The 20601-nt window shown below is 34.8% G+C and overlaps 1 protein-coding gene across 7 annotated transcripts in view; it reads left to right on the top strand.

Moving 5' to 3' along the window:
• R3HDM1 (R3H domain containing 1) overlaps nucleotides 1–20601 on the top strand; it is a 96589-nt gene that overhangs the window by 37206 nt on the left and 38782 nt on the right. For 5 of the 7 annotated variants that reach the window (XM_055397071.2, XM_088829101.1, XM_055397074.2 and 2 more), the window contains 4 exons: nucleotides 1754–2008; nucleotides 4641–4792; nucleotides 10849–11145; nucleotides 15528–15651. In XM_055397071.2, the coding sequence (XP_055253046.2) occupies nucleotides 1754–2008; nucleotides 4641–4792; nucleotides 10849–11145; nucleotides 15528–15651 (828 nt within the window). Of the gene's footprint in view, nucleotides 1–1753; nucleotides 2009–4640; nucleotides 4793–8270; nucleotides 8373–10848; nucleotides 11146–15527; nucleotides 15652–20601 lie in introns of all 7 variants that reach the window. The other 2 variants (XM_055397069.2, XM_055397072.2) reach the window with 2 other exon arrangements.

A 20601-nucleotide genomic window follows, 5' to 3' on the forward strand; every position in this document is an offset into this window, starting at 1 on the left:
TAAACTTAAATCAGGTTGGTTAATGAAATGTCATCTCTTGTTTAAGTGCCTTAGGTGATTGGAAATCCTTTAGCGCTTAGTTATAGTTAGAAGCCGTGATTAGTTATAGCTAATACCTCTATAAGCTGAAATTCAACTACTACTATCATATTATTGTTTGCATTTCATGATAAAGTTCACTTGCTGTTCAAAAATGTATAAAATTGCTGAGACTTTGAGAAATTTTCAAACTAAAGAAATGTAATACAGTATAATTATTATAGAAGAGTAGAAATTTCAGTAACATTTTCATTCTAAAGCTTCTTTATTTTAGATTACATAACTTTTAGGCTCATAGCATTTACTCTTTTCACTTTCACTAACTGGCTTCAATACTAAAGAAGTTTATGTCTCTTTTAGGATCCTCGTGGATCTTTATTTTTATCCCAAAATAATCAGGAGAATCAGAAATGGCACTCTCCTTATCCTTTTGGGTAAAGCCTAGACATACAGTTTTACAGATAACAGTTGAAGGGAGAGGTGTAAATTTGAAGGTGACAGTATTTTTTAATCTCTGACTATAACTCAGTGCTTTAATTTCTTAAGGTTTTTGAATTGCACTTGTCATCTTTTTAACATATAATGTGGATATTTAAAATATCTTAGTGTATATGATATATCACCAAAGAAAGGTAAGTTTTATTAATGTAAGAAATGTGCATATGTACCAAATATGCATTTATTTGATAAATGATCAGTTAGTCATCAAGTCATCATAACAAAACTACTCATGTGTCCTGAAAAACTCATTTAGACATACAGCCAAATCAAAACATTTTAAGAACATGTATTATTTATAATCTGTATTATCTTCAGAGATGAAAATAAATATATTTATTTTTCATAGAGTTATTGGAAACAGTTATTTTGGCACAATGTAAAATAGAAGTTATCCTTCAGAGAAATCTATATATTATATTTGTTTACTTCTTTCATGAAAAATTAATTCTCCTCATAGACTCAGTTCTCTTTTTTAAAACCTAATTAACCTAATTCATCAAAATCTTTCCCTTCATTGTTTCATTGTCTCCCTTTAGCCATTATACATCAAATTAGTTTATTAAGTATAGTAAAAAATTTTAAGCTAGTGCTAATATAATTGCTTGGAATATTTTTATTCTTTGTCCCTTGCTGTGATAGAAATTGAAAGTTGACTGTACATTGTAGGAAGATACTATGATTATGAGCTGAAAATGAAAGTATGCAATGAAACTTGACAGTTGTTTCTCTTGGTAGAGAATTTATTGTTTTAGTTATTTCCTACACTACTCTTAAATCTTTCTGTGTTCTTATAGATAAGGGGTTTCTGATAGAAGAGGTTTGGGCATTTGGCTGTGCTAAGTTGTTTGTCCTGGGGGAAAATTATAATCTATATATTCCTAGGTGTTAATCTAAAGGTAAAAATATACATAACTTTGTCCTTTTGGGAATGTGGGTAATGTGTTTTTTGTGGCTATCTGTGGTTAATGTTATTATAGACTTGCTTAATTTGCATGCTTTGGCTTTGACTTACCTGACAATGTGATCAGTCTTGGTGTATTAAACTTGTTTTTGGTGGGGAGGGGAGGCAAAATTGTACAGTAAATCAAAAATAATTCATGCTTTTATGTGTTAACTGCATGTTATGCAATGTGAATTTTATTGTTATGTATTTAAAGCCTGCATCTTTATATAAAGTTTTAAAAACTCCCTTTTTTTATTACTCCTCCCCTAGGTTCCGAGTCTTCTGGTAGTGTAGGGTCATCTACAGGCTCTCTCTCACACATCCAGCAGCCTCTCCCAGGTACAGCTCTTAGCCAGTCTTCTCATGGTGCACCTGTCATCTATCCAGCCGTCAGCACTCATAGTTCTCTTTCCTTTGATGGTGGCCTAAATGGGCAAGTTGCATCTCCTAGCACAAGCTTCTTTTTGCTTCCCTTGGAAGCATCAGGCATACCACCTGGCAGTATTCTGATCAACCCTCAAACAGGTTGGTATCCAGAAAAAGGTTTATTTCAGTTGAGATGTCAGGAGTTATCCGAAAATTAAAGAATGTATATTAAATGTATTATCTGTATATGTGTTGTCAGCTTTTTATTTTTCATGAGTGATTAGCATATTCCCTAGAACTTTATTAAAAACAGTTTATGCTAGAAAATGTTAAAAGACATTTATATCAGCAAATATTTTTCTCCCTGACATTGGTGACATCGTCTTTTAGGTCAAATAATGAAACAGTTCATTTCCTAGAAGTGCAACCGCCACTTTTGAAAGAGCTTTATTCAAAAGAAGAATTTTATCCTGGGGAAAATAGTACACATTTCGTGATAAAGGAGAACATTAACAGCTCTTACTTCTTTTAGAATGTAGTGGAAAGAACCTATAAGTAATTGTCCTTATGAATATGGTAATAGCTTTCTACTGAGGAAAAGCTATTATAAGCTACATCTTATTATTAATGAAAAAGTAGTCATTGTTAATTAATATTGACAACACATTGTTTGCAGTTAGGAGTGTACTTTGTGTTTATTGAATGTTTACTATGTGGCATATACTGTGTTGTGCTTTAAATACATTACGTATAATAACCCTGTTAGGTGAAATCTACTTTTACAGATAAAGAAACTGAACCTCAGAGAGATTAAGAAACTGCAATCATTATATATGTTAATTTTTTTAAGTCAAAAGAAGTCTTGGTTTCTAATCAAAACAGCATAGCCCAGTCATATAGTTAGATAATGAAAACAACCTTAAATCATCCGTCAACCTTCCTTAAATATTCACGCATTTAGCTGATATGGTCAGACTAGCATGGTAGTTGTTGGGCAAGGTAGATCCAGGTAGAGAGGGTCAGGGTCTCTGAGCGTTCCTGAAACTTTCTTTTTGTTTGTTGTAGAAAAAACCATGGCTTAGAACGTGTTACCTTCAGATCTCATTTGTATCTTTTGTTTCTAAGAAACAAATTAAATTAGCATAGGACACTGACTCTTAAGAAATTCAGTTTTGGTTTATAACGGTTATCTTTTGATATTTTAGGTCTGTTATATAACTAAACAGCCTATTTTCCTGGAGCAAGATATAATTCAATATTTTCTATTGTTTTTCATTCCAAACATTAGTTAATATGTTTTTGGGAACATGGAAGTGTCACTTGAGTAGGAAATTATAAAGTGAGAAACTAATCAACCTGAAATTGAATTGTTTACTTAATTTTAAATTAGTCCAAAAGTGACCTTTTTTTTGAGAAAAGCATTACAACATATCCAGCTTTTTTCAAGCAGTCCTTAAGTTACGCTGAAACATACTTTCACTCAAGTCTAATCTACCATTGTTTTAAAAATTAATAAACAATCCACAAATATCCAGCATGATTTCGTTTTAGTTCTCTATATCCATCACATAAATTGTCAGGAAATTAACTGATGAAAATAATTTGACTTTTGAGAACTTTTCCCACTTGATTGCAATGGAACAGTGTATTCGTCTCTCCCATATATTATCTTATTATATATCATATACTTACTTTTTAAAAAAAGAGAGAATGTTTTGGGGGCTATTTTAGACACTTTTATTCAGTCATATTTCTCTTATTTTATATTTTTCCCATCCTAAAAGTGTATCATAATCAATGATCTTTTTATTTCATAATTTACTTAACAGTCCAGTATTTTTTTTTTTTTTCATTTTTAGTCATTCAGTGTAAAATAGGGAAAAATACTAATCTTTGAATCTGTATGTGCATTGAGAAAAAAGTCTGGAAGAAGGTATCCAAGTTAACTGTAAGGTTATGGGGAATTTATTTTCCTTTTGATCTGTATTCGTTGGTTATTTTCCCACAATAAAAATATTACTTTGTGTAATAAAAAGTTGTTTAGAATCTATGTGTAGAGAGTTACTTAAAATATTCCTCCAGTAATTGATAACCAATAAGCCTCAAAATCAATACTGATGTATCCTCTCATTTTATTTTTTGCCTATGAATAAAGCTCACTGAAATTAAAAGGAAGTTATTTTAGATAATTATTTAGAATTTTTAGATTATTTTCTACTTTTAACAAGTTAGAATCTATGAAATTAGGACAATGCCATCAAAGCCACAGTTTGAAATTTGAAGTTATCAGCCATTTAATTTTCATCAGGTTTTAATCTTACTAGTTAAATATATGCAATGTGACCTATATGTTCAATATTTCCCATCTAACAGGCTAATTAATGAATTTCCAGTATCCCAAAGTCAAGATTTGTTTTGTTTTTTCCTGAGATGTTACACAATCCTGTAACTCAATTCCTTGAGCAAGGTGTGTTTCAGAATTAAGTTTTTTGGAAAACACTGTGTATTATAATATAATCTGAGTGGATTCTGTAGTGACAGCACCACAGTGAAACACTCCAACAAAATTTTTGAATATTTACTCTTAAGTGGGAAATACAAAGACTAGAAATAGCCTTGTGTAAAATCAGACTTTGCTTTCTAGGCTAAGAAAAAAAAGCTTTTGGTTTTCAGAAACTTTAGGCCTTTGGAATTGTGAATAAGGATTGAAGACATGTTATAAGTTGTAGAATGACCTATATTCAGTTTCCATTGTAAGTGATTTTTTTTCCTTCGTTCTTAAAATTTTCAGGTCAGCCCTTCATAAACCCAGATGGGAGTCCAGTTGTGTATAATCCTCCAATGACGCAACAACCAGTTAGAACCCAAGTGCCTGGACCTCCACAGCCACCTCTGCCACCCCCACCACCTCAACAACAAGCAGCTAATCACATTTTCTCACAGGTGCACATATCCACAATTACATAATGCTAAATAAGTTCATCTGCCTTTGCATATCTGGGGCTAAATTCACTAATTATAACTGACATAGCCCAAGTAAACATCTCTTAGAAATTTAATGCTCTCCACCAATGATGTCCCACTCACTGCTCCTAGGGAGAGAGGTTAACTTCAAGGGCTTTTCTGCGAAGGGGAATTTTTATCTCATGATCCTGTGTGGTGAGTATTTTATCCCTGTTTCACAGTAGCAGGAAATGGACAAGAGGAATCAAAACTAAGATTATACATTATTCCAGTGAACAAAGTGAGTTGTTTTAAAATTCAACAGATCAATCACTTATAAGAAACTGAGTTGTTGTTTCAAGGTACTCTCCATCCCACCTACCCTATGAAAAATAAAGACAAAAATACTTGAGTTAGAATTACCAAAAGCACTTTTAATAATATTTTGAGTTTGTATAAATGTTTAGAGTTTCCACATATATTTTCACATTCAGGCTTTTCTTCTAGAGATGTGTTACTCATTCTTACTGGACTTGATTATTCCAGGGTAAACTCATACTTTCATTCTGTCTTTTAAAAGGTTGTATAGCATGTCAAAGACAGTTTGTACAGTTATTTGCACCTCTTTTTCCCTGGAAGACAATCTTAAGTATTCTACTGGTGAGAACATGGAGAATATTTTATGACAAAAGTATAGTGGTAAAGTTGAACTGGAGAAGTTTTATTAGTTTTGTTCACAGGTTAAATTGTTTGAATTACAGGAGTGAAAAATGTATGAGCAGTTTGATGAAGTTATCATGTATTTTTAAACTAATTAAAATAATTATTTCTCTGGCAATTAAGTTTCTCAGTTGGACTTGTAGGTTTTTTAACTTCCCAACCTCATTTGATTACGTGCACTCAGGTAGATAGTAGACAGAATAAAACTCCCTCTCTGTCCTTTTCTGTCTTGGTTTCATTCAACTTGGTCTTGAAGTGTTTCTCTTTTAATTTGCTATCACGTGGTCATCTTTGCAATGCTGTATATTTCATCAGGAGTTTTACAGGACAGATTTTCATTTGATTTAATTCAGTGGAAATAGTCTGGCAGCTTCAGAAAAAAATCCTAAGTTATATATTTCAGATTATTATCTCTTAGAAATAGCTTTGTCTGATTTAGTTTCAAGAGACAGTCCTAAAAGATATAGGCAGCTTACTTTAGAAATGATGTCTTAATAGACTGTAATTTGAAATCTTGGGGTATGTATCAAACTCCATGGCTGTTTTTCCTGGCATTGCTTCAGCTGCTTCTGGTAATTTTTCATTGAATACAAGAATAGAGAATTGATGAACAAATGATACTCACTAATGATCTTTTGCGCTGAGATCATCCATCCATGAAATTTCAGCTAACCAAACAAAATAATGCCGTGATTTCCAGAGCCTTCAGATGGGCCACATTCTTGAAACCAGTCACTTTCAGTGAATGCTGTTTTGCAGCCAGTTGCAACTGAAGTAGAAAAAAAGGACATGCTAAGGCTTTTTCTTTTCTAAGAGTTGTCAGAGTTTCACTTTGATCAGCCAGTCTCCCAGCCCACATTTTTTCTCATTACCACTTGACACTCTGGCAGACATAAAATCATACCCTTGGTGCTCATATTACTCCTCTTTCTCTTATTCCCCAGCAGACTAAAGCTTTTGTTTCATCTGACACTTACATAGTAGGTTAAGTTGTCTGGAAGAAAGTTGTGTCTTTATGGTTGTCTGACTTAATAACACATTGAAGAGCTTGTACTTTGTAGTTTTAAAGCTACTGCACCTCATTTAGTGTGATACAGGCTGTTGTCCATTAAGAAGCTTGCTAATTTCTTCTCACTAACCTTCAAGAGGTTAGTGAGAAATCAGTGGCTACTCTTTAGATTTCAACTTTTGCTTTTTTTAGTACTTTAACTGTAGTTTTTTTGTGTTCTGTGTGTGTATGTGTGGAATTCTAAACTACTCCAAGCCATTCATTTTTTAGAAACTTGATTTTGTGTTGGAAGGGCAGCTCAGCATTATATGTCATAGGAATTTCTCCTTGTCTAGATTATTCCTTGAGTAACCCTATTTGGTTAATTTTCCTTTTCTAAAGTATACTCCATTCACTGTAGCCTACCAGCCTCTTTTGTCCATGGGATTCTCCAGGCAAGAATACTGGAGTGGGTTGCCATTTCCTTCTCCAGGAGATCTTCCCAACCCAGAGACTGAACTCAGGTCTCTCGCATTGTAGGCAGACGCTTTACCTTCTGAGCCACCAGGGAAGTTGTTAAACTATACTCTTCAAAAGTATTGTCCAGAGAGAGATTCAAAAGTTAAATGACTGTATGCGGGTAACTTAAACAGATTGCCACCTGTATGCTGGATTATGATAGTTATTAAACTAATATGTATATTAGTCCTTTGTAACAAACTACATAAAGGTAAGATTGGGAAACTAATTTGCCTATCAATAGCCAGGTGTATTCCCTAAAATTTAAATATGATTGAAACTTCTTTCATTCTTTAAAAATACCTGTGAGTACCCTTGGGAAACATAAAACTTGATTTTTTTTTTTCTTCTGATATGCGGGAGTATTTTGTTAGTATAATTTCAAAAAACTTCAGTGAATCTTTGTACAAGTTTGAACTGCAAGGATCTGCTTATACACAGATTTTCTTGTTTTTCCTAGCACATACATACTACAGTATACAGGATCTGTGATTATTTGAATCCATGGACTGGAATCTGCAGATGTAGGGCCAGCCATGTTATACCCAGATTTTTGACCCTGCAGAGAGTCAGCGTCCCTAAGCCCAGAGTTGTTCAAGGGCCCAGTGTAGTTTCTCAACTTGTAATATTCTCTCAATAAAAATTTTAGTTAGAAGAAAACTGCATGTATCTTCCTTATATAGAAGAGATCCATTTGTGTGTGTGTTTTCTTTAGGCTATTTGTAATGGTACCCACAGTATATTTTCCTTGAAAAATGGCTAAAGTTTAGGCACTTTGGTCCCAAAAGAGTAATCATGCCTTGTCAAATAGAATAATTGACATAGATAATATGTTTGTTATACTGTTTGATAATAAGAATAAAAGAAAACTTCTATTAGTGTTTATATTGCTAAGTAGAGCAGCCCCTTCATCAAACCAGGAAGAAAGAATAAAGGGGTTTGCTTTTACTGACCTAACCCAAGGGTCTTGTAGGATAACAACATTTGAAATCTCTAAATTACCTGTTGTAGTGAATCAAATATTTTTATGAAAAAATTATTTTCTAATTATGTTTTAAATTTAAATGTATGTTCTCAGAAATTTTCTATGTAGTTTCTTTGCTTACTATTGTTTTCGTTGTTTCCTATATTGTTTTTAAGATGACTTTGTAGTTTTAAGCTATTGCCAAAAAACTGTAACTTTCCATTTTATGTAATTCTCTAACATTTTATTCTGACATTAACATTGTTTGCCAACCTGTTATTCCTTAGCCTATTCGTCCTCTGCAGCCCTCTTCACAGCCTGTTCCGTACTCTACAGTCCCTTACCCATCCCCGCTCCTGCCAGTCTCACCCACTCAGCAATACTCCGTGGTACTATATCTCTATTCACCTCCTGCGTTGTTTCTATGGGTGTATGTGTGATGAATCCTTGTGAATGTGATTAATGTGATATGTTCTTTAGTGATTTTTTAAAGTCAGAGATACATATATTTTGAAAAACCATTTTTTTAAACTGTATTAGAAATAATTTATTCTGTTCCATAAAACATCTGTTATATTGGCTTATTTTGGCAATTATGTAAAACCTAATATTTTCCTTGTTTTTCATACTGAAATAATCTTCAGGTCCTAAGATGTTTTAACTACTTTTCTCATTGAGGCTGGTGCAGATCTGTGCAGTCCTGGGGTGGCAGCTTTCATCTGGGTTTAGACTTTCTTTCCCTACCAGGTCCGATAAACTTAGTATGTCATTGGGGTGAATTGGAACTTCAGTTGCATAAGACATCAAGATCTCTAGATATTTAATCTATGACTATAAAGTAGTCCTTTACTTCCTTTAAAGGTACTTCCTTTAATCCAAAGCATGCCCCAAGTTACACCTCTCAGTAATGACCATCTCTAGTTAGTGAACATATGGGACCACAGTATAAAGTACCTCCTGCATAGTGCCTAAAATGAAATAGATATTCCGTAAACGTTAATTACCTTCCATTAAGTTGAATCTACTTGACCACCTGTATACTTTTTCCCAGTGATGCTGTTACTTTTCAAGCTATACGGTCATCACATTTTGAAATTGCATCCAAGTTAAATTATAAGATGTCTCTTAAAATCACTCAATACTTTTTTTTAAATGTTTGGTTTTGTTGAGGGTGTTTTTGTTTTGAGCTGTAGGGCAACCTTATTTACCAGCCTTGGCTCTGAATGATTTTCAAAGATCACTTTCAGTCTGAGAAAATGAAATTTTGCCAGCATTGAGAAGGTTGAGAACATTTTTAAAAATAACATAAAAGCCTCAAAAATGTTTTGAAAAATGGCTGATCGTTGGAGTAAGAAAATGACTTTTTTACCAAGATGACTGTAATGGTGGTATATATCAATCATTATGGTATTTCTTTTTAAAATATTTGGACATATTACATTTTCATTACAGCTGGTAAGCATTTTTAGGTATATTTTCATCTTCTGAAGTTATTCATTGAATTAGGTGAGCAGTGCTGGACTAAGTCAGAACAACCATTTGAGAAGGGTAAAGCCGTGCCATGTATTTTCAGTCACTAAGTCAGGTTTCCTTTTTTTCAATCCTTTATCATCTCCATAGCCTTAATTTACTTTGCAAAAACAAGCAGATTATAGAAATTGCAGACATGTCAACTTTGATCTGACAACTCAGTTGCCACAATTTTTTAAGTAATTTTCCTATTTTCAAATTTTTCCTCTCAGCAAAATGTGATACACATTGTTGCCAGTGTGGCTCCTTGGAAACACGGGAATGCTATTATAACGCCATTGTAGTCATTTCAGTTGATACTATGTAGACAAGTCAGAATTGGTCCTTACTTTGTTGAGTCAGATAAACATTTGTCAGATAGCATATTGATTGTAGCCTTTTCTTGACACCACTGCCTGCTCTCCAAGTAGCAAAAGCAATAGGAAACTGTCACCTGGTTTACATTTGCCTAGTATCTGATTTAATGGAGAAGGCAATGGCAAGCCACTCCAGTACTCTTGCCTAGGAAATCCCATGGATGGAGGAGCCTGGTAGGCTGCAGTCTGTGGGGTCGCTAAGGGTCGGACATGACTGAGTGACTTCACTTTCACTTTTCACTTTCACACATTGGAGAAGGAAGTGGCAACCCACTCGTGTTCTTGCCTGGAGAATCCCAGGGACGGGGGACCCTGGTGGGCTTCTGTCTATGGGGTCACACAGAGTCGGACACGACTGAAGTGACGCAGCAGCAGTATCTGATTTAAGGAGTAGAGCAAAAAACACCAGAGAAGAATAGAATTTATAACCAAATTATTTTTGAGATTAGAGAGATCAGAGAGGGTAGATTTTATATATTTCATTTCTGCTACTATATTTGATCGATAGGTATGGGAGGAAATACAGAAATGCATAGAACCTGACTCTTCTTCCCTTGAAGAGCATTAAAGAATAATTAGTACCATGCCTGGCTAGACTCCTGGTCTTTGAAGTCTTTTCAGAAAACGTTAGTTGCCTAATATAAAAGTGTGCCTTTGATCTTCATTTTAAATAAGTGTCTTCATTTTTTTATTGTGAAATGTTGTTATACCCTACTCTTTTCTGCATGCTATACATTTCCTTGAGATATATTTTATAAGTAATTTGTGATGACAGCATTGTAATATTGCTACCTTCCTGCGTCAGAGTTACAATTTTCTTGAAGCTGTTCTTCTATTAAATCATGCTTGTTGTAGATATATAATTTCCATGATATTAATATATACTACTGCAACTCTTAAAATACATGAAGTATTTTTCTTTGAAAAGATTGGTCTGTGTATGGAAAGCTTACTGATTTCTGACCTCTCCCTTTTTTAGCAGGACAACCTTGGGTCTCAGTTTAGCCACATGAGTCTTGCCCGCCAGCCATCAGCAGATGGTTCTGACCCTCATGCCACCATGTTCCAGTCCACTGTTGTTCTTCAGTCCCCACAGCAGGCTGGTTATATCGTGACAGCAGCCCCTCCACCACCGCCACCTCCACCACCACCACCACCTCCTCCTCCCCTACCACCTGGGCAGCCAGTCCCTACTCCTGGCTATTCTGCCTCTGGTCATCCTGTCAGCCAGCCAGTGCTCCAGCAGCAGGGATATATTCAGCAGCCCTCTCCACAGGTACATTGCTTTTTCATCTTCTAACTTTAGAGAACTTAATTTTAATTTTGCACGGAGAGACTGAGAACATGAGAACAAAACTTGTCAACCATCTTCCCTTTTGGAGACTCTAAAATGCATTCTAGACAACCACTTGACCGGTAGATTCTTCAGTTGGAGGGTTAAATTATATGATCTTTGAGTTCCCTTCTGACTCTGAGAGGTTTGTTTTGTTTTAACTAGCTTAAGAGAAACACAGTAAAATAAATGCACCATGAAAATAAAATGGTACATTTTAAGAAGAAATGTATCAGTTTGGGGAGAATTAGCATCTTAACACTGTTGAATGGCCTATGCAAAAATATGTTACCTCTCTCCATTTGTTTAGATCTTCCATAATTTTTTTGTCAATAGTATTTTGTGGTTTTCATTGCACAAGTGTTACATATCGTTTTTAAAATATATCCTAAATATTGTATGTTTAAAGTGATATTCTAAAGGAGATTATTTTTAAATTTTATTTTCTATTTGGTAACTGCTAATATGTAGAAATAAAATTGTTTTTTGTATATTGATCTTTTTATCCTGTGGACTTTCTAAATTTGATTGTTCTACATATATTATTCTTTCCAGTCTCTTTGCCTTTTGTTTCCCTTTTGCCTTCTTGCTTTAGCTAAGTGTGCCACTGTTGAATATACTCACAGGAGAGGGAAGTAAAATCTCTAGAATCCATGTATTAACTTAAATATGTTTTGAAGTACCTGTGCTTACATTGTTCCCAGTCTTAGGGATAAGCTTTCAATCTTCCATCATTAACTGTGAAACTACCTGGATTTTTTTTTGTACATTTCTCTTATATTCCTAGTTTGTTGAGAGTCTGTACCTTGAATGGATATAAATCTTATAAAAAGTTTCTTTTTCTGCCTCTATTGAAGTGATCATGTGGGGTTTTATTCCCCTTTACTCTATTAATACAGTGAATTACTCTGACGTTTGAATGTTAAAGCAGCCTTTCATTTCTGGAACATATCTTATGATATATATGTATCATGATATAGTTATCTTTTTTGTATATCACTGGGTTTGATTTGTCAGTATTTTCTTACAGTGTTTTGCATGTATTTTCAAGAAGGATACTGGTCTGTAGTTTCCTTATAAGCTCTTTTTCAGGTTGTAGTGCCCAGGGTGGTACTGATCTCAAAATGAGTTGGATAAAGTTCCCTCCTTTATTTCCTAAAGGAGTTTATGGGTTTAGCTCCTATATTTACGTCATCTATTTTGAGTTCGATTTTCTATATGGTGTGAGATAAGATTCTAGCTTCATTCTTTTGCATGTGTATATCTCTTTATTCCAGCGTTACTTGTTGAAGATACTATTTTTTTTTTTGCACTGGGTCTTTGTTGCTGTGTGCAGACTTTCTCTAGTTGCAGCGAGTGGAGGGTCCCTTTCTAGTTGCAGTGCGCGGGCTTCTCATTGCAGTGGCCTCTCCTGTTGTGGAGCACATGCTGTGCACACCCAGCCTTCGGTAGTTGTGTCACACAGGCTCAGTAGTTGTGGCGCACGGGGTTAGTTGCTCTGCTACATATGGCATCTTCCTGAACCTGGAATCAAATCTATGTCCCCTGCATTGGCAGGGGGACTCTTACCCACTGTACCTCCAGGGAAGTCCGAAGATATTATTCTTTGCCCACTGAATAATCTTGGTACACTTGTTGAATATCAGTTGGATCATAAATGTAAAAGTTTATTTCTGAACTCTCACTTTTATACTGTTTATACGATATCTATCTTTATGTCAGTACTACACTGTTTTGTTACTGTACCTTTCTAGTAAGTTTAAAAATCAGGACGTGTGCGTCCTTCAAGTTTGTTCTTTTTCAATATTGTTTTGGCTATTTAGCTTACTTGCGGTTCTATATGAACTTGAGGATGGCTTCTCCATTTCTGAAAAAGAGGCCTTGGTATTTTGTTAGGGATTGCATTGAATCTGTAGATGGTTCTGGGTTGTATTGTCATTTTAACTGTTACATGTTCCACTCTTAATGAGCATGAGATGTCTTTCCATGTCCTTAGGTCATCTTTAATTTCTCTCATATTGTTTTTGCATTTAGTATACTCTCAGTGAAGGCAACGGTGCCCCACTTCAGTACTCTTGCCTGGAAAATCCCATGGACGGAGGAGCCTGGTAGGCTGCAGTCCATGGGGTTGCTAAGAGTCGGGCACGACTGAGCGACTTCACTTTCACTTTTCACTTTCCTGCATTGGAGAACGAAATGGCAACCCACTCCAGTCTTCTTTCCTGGAGAATCCCAGGGACAGAAGAGGCTAGTGGGCTGCCGTCTGTGGGGTCGCAAAGAGTCGGACACAACTGAAGCGAGTTAGCAGCAGCAGTATCAACTGAGTATATGTGTTTGATACTTTTGGATCTTCTACATCCTTATTTAATTTTTGTCTAATTCTGTCAATAGATGGTAGTGGTTTTGTCTGTTTCTCTCTAAATTCTATCATATCGTTTTATAGTATTTGAATGTATAATCTTCCCAATGTATTGACTCATAGTATTATGAAATGTTTTTCTCTGTCTCTAGTACTGTTGCTTGTCTTGAAACTTACTTTAATCTGACTTTAATATAGTGGCTTAAGCATCCTTTTTAAAAATAAAAACAAAAAACTTTCATATTGGAGTCTAGCTGATTAACAATGGTATGATAGTTTCAGGTAGAGAGCAAAGGGACATATGCATGTATCCATTCTCCCCCAAACTCCCCTCCCATCTGGGCTGCCACATAACACTGAGCAGAATTCCCTGTGCTATACAGTAGGACCTTGTTGGTTATCCATTTTAAATATAGCAGTCAATACCAAATTTGATTATAAAAGTGTAAGTGCATTCTTTTGATTAGCACTTAAATAATAGGTCTTATTCCATTCTCTTATATGCACCATTTATACTTAAAGTGTGTCATTCAAAGTCTGTATATAATTGATATTTGCTGATTTATTCAGTCTGATTGAAGTGTTTAGTCCTCTTATCTTTAAATATCAATTGACATTGTTAGATGCAGATATATCTGTTGCTTCCTGATACCTCCGGAAAAAATTAAGGAATCACATGTGTATTATATCTATAATGTTTCAAAAACAAAGAAATATTACAGAAAATTTAGAAGATTCTTGGCTTATAACTGACTCAGGAATTCTGTGCTTGTCTGGTTTCCAGACAAAATGGGCTCTCTTTAAGATCTCCACAGATCTCTATTCTTTTAGAAGTAGCCCAATCAGAAGAGCAGAACTTGAGAGCCCATGAACCTAATGAAGTTAACTTTTCACATACTTCCATATCAGTGGATTAATTGTTTATTCTTCACCCCAAACCAGATCAGATTACGTTTAGAGAAATTCACAACTGATACAAATAGCTTTGGATAGAAAACTAAATCAGGCTAGTCTTATTGGCACTTTTTCCAGCTTTATTAAAGTATAATTGACAAATAAAATGTGTATTGGCATTTTAATTTGCATTTGAAAAATGAGAAAAATAAAGAATGAAACCAGTGCTACTGTGAATGTATAGGAAAGGATAAACTGACTTATATATGTTCTGATAGCTGCTCAGCAGGTAAATTGAATGAGCTCCCTATACATGCTTTAACCAAAATGAGTCTCAAAAACAATGTTAATTGCAAAATAAGCTGCATGAAGTTATGTGAATGAGTGCATGAAAGTTGCTCAGTCATGTCCAACTCTTTGCAACCCCATGGACTATACAGTTCATGGAATTCTCCAGGCCAGAATACTGGAGTGGATAGCCTTTCCCTTCTCCAGGGGATCTTCCCACCCCAGGAATCTAACCTAGGTGCAGGCAGATTCTTTACCAGCTGAGCCACCAGGAAAGCCCATGAAGTTATGTAGAGTAACCATAAATGTGCATTTTTAAAATTCTCAACAAGTCTGTAGTAGATTACATAGATGATTGATAATAGGTTACACACACACAGACTCTAGAAGTTTAAAAACATTTATGTGAATGATATACACCAACTATAAGAATATGATGCTTTTTCTATGGCATGTAGAGCACATGAATGTAGGAGTGAGCCTTTAAGTATTTCAATAGTATTTGGTTTTGTAACAGAAAAATCTGAAACAAATATGACCAAAAAATTTAAATCTACTAAATCTAATTTAATGGGAAAATTGGTATATATCTTTTGTTCTGTATACTATATGTTTGAAATTTTTGAATTTTTTTTCAGGTAAATTTAAAGCAGAGAAAAATCAGTTTCCAGATGATGAGTGATGGGGAGAATTATTACTCATTACACTCTGATATTTCTGACAGGGAAAAAAAGATTTCTACTCCAAGTAAAATTAATTATTTTTCCCTCAATCCTTACTCTAGATGCCAGCCTGTTACTGTGCTCCAGGCCACTACCACTCTAATCAACCTCAGTATCGCCCAGTCCCTTCGGTCCATTACAATTCACATCTAAACCAACCACTGCCACAGCCTGCACAGCAGACAGGTGAGTAGAACTCATGAGGTTAGGAATTCTTAGCTTTGAGTATTGATGTTTTTTCATCCTGGTTTATTTCCGTCTTACTGTTAAGGTACTGCCAAGGTACTGCCACACTCAGTCAGTCAAGGATTTCAGATAGGTGAATACAAGTGAATATACAAACCAGTGAGAGGAAAAGAGTAGGCAGATCTTAGATGAAAAGAGTGGGCACCATCCAGAGAATACCACTCTTTCAGGTTTCCATGCTAAAGACTTGGGAGCCGTAATGAGAAGACTGTACCAGGTGAGCAGCTTCGCAGTGCTGACTGCCACTCTAGCTGCAGCCTTCGCTGCATCCTGTAGTAGACAGCAAGACTTACAGACAAGGCAAGTTAAGATGTCTGCTGAACAGGTAACCCAAAACAAGGCCCAAAATGACCTAACTTTGGTTGAGAGCTCTAGCCAAGTGAAGATATTTTGGTGTCTTCGTCTCTGTAGGAATGCCTTGAAAGGAATGGTGTGCTTACACATCTTTTTTGTGTTTTGTTTTTCAATTTTCTGGTTGTGTAATGAAAAGTATATTTAAACCAAATGCAGTCTAATCCTAAACATATCAAATGTATTAAAACTGAAAAGATTGTTTTTCTCTTGCCCCTTTCAAATTTTCTCTAAGCCTTCCATGAAAACAACTATGATCTCAGTGTAAAAGCTATCTTACTAATTTTGCTGAATTCATTTCTCTCTGTGCTTCCCACCTAGATGTGTACTTCTGCCCCAGATGTTTAATAAGGTATTCTTTTCAGCCTTTTATATAACTCTAGGTATTGAAAGAGAATTTTTATTGGTTTCTTTGAAGCCTTTTTAGCTGCTTGTCACCATTTGAAGGTGCTCAGACTATGTCAGCATGATTGCTGAGGCCACATAACCCTACATCTGTACTGGACAGTTTCTTGCTCTTGATAATGTATGTAGCCTTTGATGGGTTCCACAGTTTCAGGAGAAAGATATCTGCCCTGCGTGGTCTGATGAGAGAAGTGTTCTTGCCTCTCCTCACTTGTGCAGTCCTCACTCATCATCAGCTTTACCAGATAAGACTCTTACTTATTACCTCAGCAGGGAAACTTCCAGGGCCTCAATCTGTCGCTCTCAGGAGCTGTCTTGTACTTAACGTGTAGGTTTTTCCCGTTTTTGTTTTACTGGCCTTGTAATGTATGTGTGACAAACGTTCTTCCAAAGGATGTTGAGTACATACAGTGGTCATTTTGGCCAACTTAGAATTTGTCCTCTGTCTCAAAATTGACTCCCTTTAATTTCAGAGTTTCCTGAGGTTTAGTAATACATTCCACTTCAGCTGGTATATGCTGTAATTTTGAAAGGCATCAGAAGCTTTCCCTTATTCCTGGAGACATTGGTCTTGACACTGCTCACTAACTTTAAATACATTGTTGTTTTATTCTATTAGAAATTGTTTCCTAAGTTCCCTGGACCTCCTTGACTGACTTTTCATATCATAATTATAATAGTTTTTTATTTTTATATCCATAATTATAATAGTTTAAAAATATATTTATTATTTTTATTATTTATTTTTTATTTTATTTGTTTTTATTATATTATTTATAATATAGATTATTTTATTACTTATTATTTATTTTTATTTTTAAAACCATATTATTTTATTATTTAACTTATTACATTTCAATGTTTAACTATTTTATTATTATTTTATAAAACAAATTATAATACAGATTACAGCTAATGTTATGATAATAAAAAAAGAAATTGGCCTTTTCTTTCCCCATTCAAATACCTTGCATGTGACTAATTAACTTACTAGTTCATTAGTATGCCCAGTTAATGAAGCGGGCAAAGGAACTTTGTTTTGTATTTGTGTGAGCTTCTCAGTTTTGTTCTTTTTCATGGCTAAATTTTATTCCTCTCCATTGTCAAAGTGTCTGCAAAATTAAAACTTTCAATCACAGGTTGGACCACTGGGTTCATGCAAATGCTTCTCTACCAAAAATATTCCCACTTACTGGAAAACAACTGTAAATACCACACCTCCCAATTCAGGGCCAGAATATCTACGTAACAGATGACATGTGTTCATTATCAGTGATATTTTAGTTGTTGGGTTTTTCTTAATATTTGTGGTTGTGATGAGAAGGAAAGAAACAATAAGTCAGACTGCATCTGGACAGTACAGGCACAGAAAAGTGTATGTGTCTGAATGACTTTGCCATTGTGTTTGACTCTTAAAAGAGTCAGTCATAATATTAATATAACATTTTAGAGTTGGTTCCTCCAGTTACTTTATGTAATAATATCTTCTCAACTCAAACTTAGGTTTATGTCATTCAGTTTGAAGAATAGAAGAGAAATAAATCCTCAAAGCACCCTTATCTGAAAGGGAAAAAAATATTGTTATGCTAATAGGTAGGAAAGAAAATTTCCCTTTAAAGAAAATTTCAGTCGTGCCATTGCCACTTACTTTGTTGGTCATTATATTGAACTTTTGTATGGAATTTGTAGGAGTTGGATAATTAATATATATAATCTAAAGACTTTTGTGATTAGCCAGTGATTATTTTTTATGTCTAAGCATACAGAAAAAAAAATGTGCATTTGGGACTTCCCTGGTGGTCCAGTGGTTAAGAATCCGCCTTGCAATGCATGGAACATGGGTTCAAATCTTGGTCGGAAAACAAGATCCTATATGCTACAGAGCAGCTAAGCCCAAGCACTGCAACTAGATTCTCTGCACCACAGCCAAGAGCCCATGTGCCACAACTAAGCCCCAATGTATTCGAATAAAGACATTTTTTTAAAAAAATGTGCATTTATGTTTTTATGTCTCCTAACAGAAAAGCAAAATGCACTGGGAAATGGACACAGTAGCTTTTTGTTTCTGATTTTCTTTTTACAGATTTAAAGCAATTTAGTTCTCAGTAATTGACATTTTTGTATGTAAACATTATACTTTCAGGTTTTCTTTTTTTCTTCTATTTTTCTACATTCCACCATCCCCATCTGATTAAAATTAGAAGTAATTTGTTACATACCTTAGATAGACTTGGAACAATTTACTTCCACTGAGGCACAAATAAATAATTTTTAAATATTTATATATGAATCTGAAGAAAATTTTGCTCTAAATTAACAAACCCAGTTGAATCAGATATTCTCAGATCAGTAGGGTATGAGCAATATAAACATAGGATATTCTATTATTTTCCCTTTTGAGGGCAGGAAAGAAGTTGGGGAAATATCTTAAGGATTGGTCTTCCATCCACATGCCAGAGGACTGCTATAGTTACTGATCTCCTTGACAATAAACCCATCTATTATGGGAACTGAATTGAAATCAGTACTAACATTACTGCTGGGGAATGAATGTACAAATCTTCTGTTACGAATGTGAAACTACTATGGTCATTAAAACAAGGTTGAAAGGTTGAGTCAACAAAAGCAGAAGAAATTCTGGCTACATAAGGCCTTTTGGACAATGTATTGTATAACATGAAAGAAAACAAAATAGGAGTCAAATCCTAACAGCCCTTATTTGTATTTAACTGGTATTAGGTTAAATCATTTAAAGCCTCTAGGTTTCAATTTACTCACTTGCAAAGTAAGGGAGTTTTGCTAATATGTCTGTTGAAGCCTCTGTGTTCCGTACAATTCCATGATTCTGTGTGTCTGTCTTAGATAAGTCATTTCTAGTTCAGAAGGGTAGAATATTGGAAGATTGGTTTGCGATAGCTTAGTGCCTACTGCCGTAACAGGAGCCATACAAGCAAAGATTTTAAAAGATCTGGTTACTTGCCAGCTGCAGTAGTAAAAATTTGTTATCCTTACCCTTTACCATAAAATGTACAGCTTGAATACTATGAAGTATATGATAAAGAAACTTCCTGCAGGTAGTAATTACAGCAAAGATTTTAGGTTTATGAGGCCTGGCTGTTCTCTGTTTAGCTGCTTTCATTCTTAGGACACTTTTGAAAAGTTTGCAGCTTCACCATATATGTTTAATATTTTGCAATAATTGGCCTTGTTCCTGAGCTGTTGGATTCGGGGCCGTAGCACTGTCTGAGAGGTTTACATTTCTCACAGTGAACCGGTCTCTTTTTCAGCTGCTTCCTGGCTTCTTTTTACTCAGGTTTCCACTGCTTTCTTTTCTTTTCTTTTTTCCCTTCTTCTTTCTTTTAATGCTATATTAAACTGTTAACATTTGCTTATATTTTCCATTAATTGTAATGCCTTTTAATCGTGCTTCATACTCAGAAATAGGGATTTGAATTTAAATGACAACCTTGGCTTAATATAATTTACCTTTTAAAAATTCATGAAAGCTGTTGCTTTAATTTCTTTTCCAAAGAAGAATTGAATGGCAGATTGGTTTTGATTGGAGCTTTTCTTAAAAGTTTAATGTCCTAAGCATGCCAGATTCATTAGCAAAAGTCAAATACATCTTTTTCTCTATTACTAAATAGCTTTTTAGGAGTATTATTATGCATTGCCATTAAATGGACTTAAGACACATAAAAGCATTTGAAGGTATTTGAAGGGATATAATTTCTAATTTTTTTCCAAAACTGTGATATTGTATGCATGTGGGAAGCAAAAATGACTCCATAAATCTAAATATCATTTTAGTTTTGCAACCTCTGATAAATTCAAAGATTATCAGTGCATTATACCTGTAATCTTAGCTTTCCAATCAGCAGACTACAGTAGGGTCCTGTTGACCACAACCACAGGAGAAACATTTTGGGTTAAACAGTCTGTAAGATGCCCAAGAATAATGGCAGCTTTGCAGGGCACAAACTTAAAAGTAACCAGGATATGAAAGACAAGCAAGGAAGAAAGGATCCTATTGGATAAGCAGAGGAGGGGTGATACTTATAAGAGATTAGTTATGTCAAATAGGGACTCTCGCTACAAAGTCATTTACTGACAACTATTGACTTGAGTAATAGG

This window comes from Moschus berezovskii, chromosome 2, assembly GCF_049115385.1.
Source record: "Moschus berezovskii isolate FMDL1 chromosome 2, NW_MosBer_1.0, whole genome shotgun sequence".
Classification (NCBI taxonomy): Eukaryota; Metazoa; Chordata; class Mammalia; order Artiodactyla; family Moschidae; genus Moschus; species Moschus berezovskii.